The sequence below is a fragment of the Arachis duranensis genome, chromosome 1 (genome assembly GCF_000817695.3).
Source record: "Arachis duranensis cultivar V14167 chromosome 1, aradu.V14167.gnm2.J7QH, whole genome shotgun sequence".
NCBI lineage: Eukaryota > Viridiplantae > Streptophyta > Magnoliopsida > Fabales > Fabaceae > Arachis > Arachis duranensis.
This window is the reverse complement of record NC_029772.3, coordinates 55,728,864-55,735,853: the sequence shown is the minus strand read 5'-3', so window position 1 is coordinate 55,735,853 and position 6,990 is coordinate 55,728,864. Positions and strand designations below refer to the sequence as shown.

The following is a 6,990-nucleotide window of genomic DNA, read 5'->3' as shown; positions in this document are numbered from 1 at the left end:
TTACCCTGAAATTTGCTGTAACTACACAAATTGAGAAAATTTTATGGCAAAAATTTTGGATCAGGCAATGTTATTAATATAGCAAAATTTCTACGATAACGATAACAATAACGATAACGACGATACATATAAGACGACGACGATGCTATAACAATGATGATCATGATGATGAAGATGATGGACGAGAAGGAGAAAAATGAATAAGAATAAAAAAGTCCAATGAAAAAAGGAGGAGGAGGAGGAGGAAGAGGTGTAAGAAAAAGAAGATGACTATAACAAAAGAGAAAAAAAAAAGAGAAGAAGAAGATGACGAAGTGTAAAGAGAAGAAGAAGGAGGAGGAGGAGAAGAACTTGGCCGGTCGCATGAATGTAAATGACTTGTATGTGTAAATAACTTGTATATGAAGAATAATTGATTTAGAAAATGCATGAACATGCTATTATTGAAGCTGTAGAATCTTATCCAGAAGCTTCTATTTTTGGGTTGGCTTTTGATTGGGTGTAAGTTTTGAACCAACTCCTATCTAATTGATGAAAATTTTAGCTAACCATTATATTGGCTCATGACTTGCTCCTATCCCCTTACTGAATCCACGAGGAAGAAAATCTTGGAGTTATCGTTCTAAAACTAGGTTGCAGAAGACTGATATGGTGAAACTCATAACTAATCTTGGTTACGGGGTTTAGTTTCTGCTCAAGCAGATAGCAATGTTCCATCTTTATTTAAAATAGCAACACCTCAACTTTCCCTTCTCCTCCTTTTCTTGTGTACATGATAAAACAACAAAACCTTATCCCACTAGGTGGAGCCTGTTTCTTGTGTACATAAATATAATGAAAATATAAAGACTGAATTAACGTCTTACATAAGAGTATAAGACACCATCCAAACTAACAGCAAACTATTAGACATAATGAAGCATTTCAAAATTCAAAGCTTTGCTGGTCCCTTGGGGTGTTGTATGACTATGTAATTGTAGGCATCCAGGGTCAGAAAATCATCCAGTGTTGGAGCAGTGCACTGCCTTTTGAAGATCTTGCAAGCCTCCTTATACATTCCCTTCTTGAATTTATCTTTTCCCACCTCACTTTCAATCCTAGCCATCTCTTCCTCAACCACTCGGCTGAAGAGCTCCTTGCTCACTCTTACTCCGAGTCCATCCCCATCCAACTCCACTCCATACTTGATCCACTGCCAGTTCTGCACCCTGCTAATCTCAGCAGTGGCAGCATCTTCCATGAGGTTGTAAAGAGGAACTGAACCAGATCCAGTGAGCCATGCCGCCACATACTGAATACCGACACGTGTATTCAAGCGGAGACCATCCATTGTACGTACACCTCTAGGTATTTGCAAGAGGTCTTCTTCAGTTATGCTTGCAGCATCATCGCGCTTCGCGTCCTTGATCTGATTAGGAGCATTGCCCATGTTGTTGTTAAAAACCTCCACGCAGGCTGGTATCAGACCGGGGTGTGCTGCCCATGTTCCGTCGTGCCCTGCCTTTACTTCTCTTAGTTTGTCCTTCCTTACCAGTTCCAGTGCTGCCTCATTAGCAGCTGGATCATCTCTAATTGGAATTTGAGCTGCCTGGTAAAGAATATAAACTTAAGAAACATTTTCAACAAAAAACCACCTTCATGTATGGCTTGCCTCAATTTGGTTTAAACAATTTCAGCTAAATTTTCAATCTAGCCTTGTGATTGTTATCCTTAATGTTCAATTTGATACTAGTCAGTTAGCATCTAAATTATATAGTCCATATACCCTTCACTTAAAAGTTAGAACTACCACTAGAAATTAAGAATGCTGCATAGTAGTAGACTCTGGTCAGCTTCAAAATTTCATGTGAACTTAACATGTTATACTTTGATTTCAATGCCATCATCTTATTTTCCTGTCCAAGCAATGAAAACATGTTTGTTAAAGCCATATGCAATTTTGACATTGGAGAACTTATTCTTGTAGTGAACCAAATTCAGAGAATGGATATTGTCATTTCTATTTTTATTCCTTCATTTTTTCTACAAATTCATGCAAACATACAATGCAAAAGTATGTATGGAGTGACATTATAGAAAAAGAGTGACATTACCATTTTCTCCCAAATTTATCACATATACATACCATGCCTCCCATAGCATGCACGCCACGCCTATGACACGTCCGGATGAGAAGGTCAGAGTAGCTCTTCATGAAGTGCTGAGTCATGCCAACAAGAACCCTGTCCGGGAGCAGCCGATCCGGGTGAGCTTGGAAGGTCTTGACATAACTGAAAATGTAATCCCAACGGCCACAGTTGAGACCAACGGAGTGGTCCCTCAGCTCATACAGAATTTCGTTCATTTGAAACACAGCAGGAAGTGTTTCAATCAGAACAGTGGCCCGTATGCTTCCCCTTTCTATGCCTGCCATCTTCTCTGCCCTCTCAAACACATTATTCCATATCTTAGCTTCCCTGTCAATCACAAATTACTTGTTTGATTGTATTCTATATAAACTCCTAAACATAAAATCTCTAGCTTTCAGCTAGAGCTAGCTTTGTTCTTTACCTTGAGTGCTCCATTTTTGGAAGATAGAAGAAAGGGCCAAAGCCTGCACCCTGAGTCTGGCGGAACGGTGCATGATTGTGGTAGAAGTAGAGGCCGAAATCAACAAGGCAACCGGTTGCTGGTTCACCATCAATGAAAATATGGGCCTCGGGTAGGTGCCAACCTCTTGGTCTGACAAAAAGCTTAGCTGTCTGATCGTTGAGCTTGTAAACCTTGTTCCTGGCTTTGTCGTTGAAGGTTATAGTCCCAGCCACTGCATCCTTCAAGTTCACTTGACCCCTCATAAGATTCTCCCAGCTTGGTGAGAGTGCATCTTCAAAATCAGCCTACAAATCGAAATTTTAACAAACAGCAACTTTTCATTGTTTTGGTTCCAAATCTGAAATGTTATTTGAACATCACCCCAACATAAACACAATCTCTTATGAGAAAGTCTAGGGACGAGCACATTTATTAAAATTTAATCATTATTTAATAAAAAAAAATAAATAATTTTATATTATTATATAAATTTTCACACTATTAAAAATACTAATAATGATTAATTGATAATTACAAATCACAAAAGTTGTTAGTTTTTATCACTTCACATCTCTTATAAGATAGGAATATCTCCTCTTAATCATTATCCTGGCCCATCTTCATAACTCCTAAAATATCTAAAAATCAAGTGTACTGGTAAAAAAAAATTCTTTTTTGTAAGAGCATGCGTGGAGTGACGATTATACAATTTACGTATAGTATAGTGTTTTTTTTTTTTAAAAGGAAGTACTAAATAAATGTTTGATATATTGATTTTGGATCAAACTCCTCAAAGGGAGAGAATTAATAAAATAATAAAGTGAAATATTAATCAGTTTTAAATTAAGATAATAGAGTTTACATGATAAGAATTACAAATTCAATGATGATTATTGATTTATCTCTCATTTTATCATTTAATTAATTTCTTCACTAATTCATTCATTTTAGATATACAATATTGTTGACTTATCCATTATCTTTCAATGAATAGAATATAGACTCTACTGAAATCCAATCCAATAGTAAATAATGAATGAGTCGACACATTTTATTCCATGTAAAATGGATACCCCATCGTAAAACACTGCAAATGCGCATAAAGATGTGTTGGTAATTAGTACTAACCATAAAGACTTTAGCTCCAGAGTTGAGAGCATTGATAACCATCTTCCTCTCCACAGGTCCTGTGATCTCTACCTTCCTATCAGCCACAGCCGGTGGAACCGGTGCACACACCCACTCCCCTTCCCTTATGTACCTCGTCGCCGGATCGAACCCCGGCAGAGCCCCTTCATTGTACCTCCTCTTTGCCTCTTTTCTGCACTCCAGAGCATACCTTATATGGCTCCTGAACTCACGTTGCAACTCAGCAACAAACTTCAGAGCATCCTTTGTGAGGATTTTTGCAAACTCCTCATCATATCTTCCCCGAATGTCCACTCCTTCTGGAACATCATAGGACGGATCAATCTTTTTCACTCCTTGTTTGGGATATCCATAGGTTCCAGTATCCATCCCTTTCCTTTTTTTGTTTTATTAACCTTTGTTTCCCCTTCTACGTGCCTATAGTAATAGTATTGGTTCTTGTATGAAAATATGGAATGTGTCTTGAGGGGAAGGGCTAGTTAGGATTTATAGAGCCAATAGAGAAACGGGAGCAAGTTGGATAGGTAATGTTACGAAAACAATCAGAGTCATCATACAAACCGATACAAAATAGGAAATGAATTATCTCAATCAAGGTTCTGAAAACCGAACCGATCATCGAATCGTTTTAGTCACTGATTCACTGGTTTACTGGTCCAACCAATAATCAAGATAACGAGAGAGGCAAAAAAATAAAAAACTAGAAGAGAGCAGATCGGTGCGGAGATCTGACCGGCGGCGAGAGAGAAGCACAGCCGCAGTGTGAAGGAAGTGGCTGCTGTTACGGTGTTTGAGAGAGCTGTGGGGAAGATCACGGATTTCGTGTAGTTGTTAGGGTATTTTGGGATTTTCAAACTAATTTACTTGAATTCTTTCAAGGTTCTACCGTCATCAACCCGCTTTCATTACTGGGTTTTGTTTGGTGACTGCTTTCATTATTGGTTTAATGATTTATTAGTTTGACCGATTCCACTGTAATCAAGGTTCTGAAAACTGAACCGGTCATCGAATCGTTTTAGTCACTGGTTCACTGGTTTACTGGTCCAACCGGTCTAACCGTGGTTCAACCGAAAAAACCGTTCCTTAATAAAATAATAAATAAATTATAAATAAACATCCTAAGGTATCTTTCAAATTTAAAACCCTATATAACATATCACCAACTAAATGTAATTAATCATCAAAATACTCAAATACTTACAGCAAATATATTGGCAATTAACATAATTATACTTTCATTAAAAATAGTTGAATTGAATTGCAGTGCACAAGTTAAAGACAGAGAATATTGCCTTAATGTAGCTAAGTCAAAAAGTAAAACAAAACAGGCCCTTTTAATTCTTACGCTTGTAGGCTTCAATATAATCATTACCATACAAAGAAACTTTCTTGAAGGGATTTATGGCAACCAAAATAGGCCCTGCTTTTGTCTGAATTTTACAAGATATGATTAACAAGGTTAAATTAAAAGAATATTTTTCAGTTGTCTCAGTGAGTCCAGCTAGATAGAACAAACATCACTGTGTACTGTGGTAATTCTAGATCATATCTTACTTTTCTATCAGGCAGTGAAACAACAGACTCAGTTCCAGAAGATGTTATTATCTTCACCAGCTCCCAATTCCTATTTGAAAGTTGAAGCCAATACTGAACCTTTGAAACAATGAACTTCAGAAGTAAGGGAAAGAAATAGAAAATACTAAGCTATCCATGTCTTACTAATAATAGAATAGAAAAACTCAATCTCTTAGAACTCAATAATTACATCAGTTATCCAACTAAATAATTGCATCACAGTTATCATAACCTGATTTCAAAGCCTAGAAGCAAAGTGAAATTAAAAACATGAGACATACAATAAATCAAAAGATCACCAATTGCAAATTTTTTTAACAAGAACAGAAGTTAAGAACAATAAAATTAATAAATTATTCACGAAATTAAAAATAGTAACAGCATTCAGCAACAAACATTTAGCATTCAGCACAAACAGCATTCAGCAACAAGACCATATCTGAACTCAACAATCAGCATTCAGCAACAAACATTACAAAATATTAACCAATAATCACACTAAACCTCCAACTAGCAACCAGCAACCAACAATGACAAAATAGCAATAAACATTAGTACATAAACATTCCAAAACAGTGATGACTCTAAACCTGCACCCAGCAACCAATAATTACAAAGCAGCAACATTATAAAACATTACACAAAAATTTGAACAAAAATTCCAGAAATTAAAAAGAACAAGAAGAACCAAGCATTCAGAAATTAAACAGAGCCATCACTCATCAGTAAACAGAACAAAATTAAAAGGAAGGAGCCGATCGAAGCAAAATTAAACAGACCCATCAGTAACCAGAAGCAAAATTAAACAGAGCCATCACTCATCACTCATCAGTAACCACTAACCATGGCAATGGCAAAATTAAAAGGAAGGAGCGAATGCGAAGCAAAATTAAACAGACTAACAGAGCCATCGGTGACCAGAAGCAAAATTAAACAGATCCATCACTAACCTTCGACGGAGACACGAATGGAAACTGACGAGACGACGACAATAGGCAAGGCGACAGCAAGCGGCGACCCAACGGCGAGCTGCTCCAAGCCACGAACAGAGAAGACAGGGAAGATGGGGATGACGAACCAAGCTACCTGGGTTCCGAACAGCGAGAAGAAGAAGAAGTGGAGGCGCCGAGGACCTGGGGACGGCGGCGGCAAGGATCCTAGGGCTAGGGTTCTCTTTGATTTTCTTCAGAAGGGGCTAATGGGGGTGCACGATGCACGAATGATTCTTGATTCGGGGAAGGTGGCCGACGTGGTCGTGTGGAATAGAGCTGCCATCGGCGGGAAGTGACTGCACGACGGAGGCAAGAGGTGAGACCGGCGACGGTGGCTTCGATTTTCGAAGCTCAAACGGCGGTGGCTGGACGAACGTTGCGCCGTTGCCTTCGAAGCTCGAAGTTGGGACGGTGGCGGTGGCCGGACGGACATGCGCCAGCGGCTTCGATGAGGTTGAGAGAATCTGGACTCTGGACTGCTGCTTCGCGTTGTGGAGGCTGGAGACTAGAAGGAAGGGGGTTAGGGAACTTAGGGTTGCCATCCTGCACAGCGAAACGCAGCGTTTTTGGTAAGATTAAAAAACCGGTCGGGTCACGGTTCGGTACGACCGGTTCCCGGCCGGTTCAACGATCCAACGACGGTTTTCAAATTTGCCGGTTTTGCCTTCTGTCCGAACCGTAATGATAGCGGTTCGCGGTTCGA

General features: G+C 38.9%; 1 protein-coding gene across 3 annotated transcripts; it reads right to left on the bottom strand.

Annotated features, from left to right (window-relative positions):
• Positions 1-778: 778 nt before the first annotated feature.
• Positions 779-6,788, bottom strand: LOC107489605 (malate synthase, glyoxysomal). Of its 3 annotated transcripts, XM_052258033.1 has the most exons (6): positions 6,246-6,788; positions 5,275-5,373; positions 3,700-4,137; positions 2,551-2,876; positions 2,126-2,456; positions 779-1,588 (listed from the first exon to the last, which is right to left on the bottom strand). In XM_052258033.1, exons 3-6 carry the CDS (start codon positions 4,087-4,089, stop codon positions 932-934), a joined length of 1,704 nt encoding a protein of 567 aa, XP_052113993.1. In that variant the 5' UTR covers positions 4,090-4,137; positions 5,275-5,373; positions 6,246-6,788; the 3' UTR covers positions 779-931. The 3 variants fall into 3 exon arrangements, with proteins under 3 accessions (XP_052113993.1, XP_052113992.1, XP_020997255.1); XM_052258032.1 differs by lacking the exon at positions 6,246-6,788 and having other exon boundaries at positions 5,275-6,239; XM_021141596.2 differs by lacking the exons at positions 5,275-5,373; positions 6,246-6,788 and having other exon boundaries at positions 3,700-4,367.
• Positions 6,789-6,990: the final 202 nt, after the last annotated feature.

What these genes read in the sequence shown, in the direction of transcription:
- LOC107489605 (XM_052258033.1), bottom strand. Translation starts at nt 4,089, where the DNA reads ATGGATACTGGAACCTATGGATATCCCAAACAAGGAGTGAAAAAGATT. An exon ending in CCAAAAATGGAGCACTCAAG is followed by an intron (nt 2,457 to 2,550) that starts GTAAAGAACAAA and finishes TGTGATTGACAG; the next exon opens with GGAAGCTAAGATATGGAATA. An exon ending in TGCATGCTATGGGAGGCATG is followed by an intron (nt 1,589 to 2,125) that starts GTATGTATATGT and finishes ATTCTTTACCAG; the next exon opens with GCAGCTCAAATTCCAATTAG.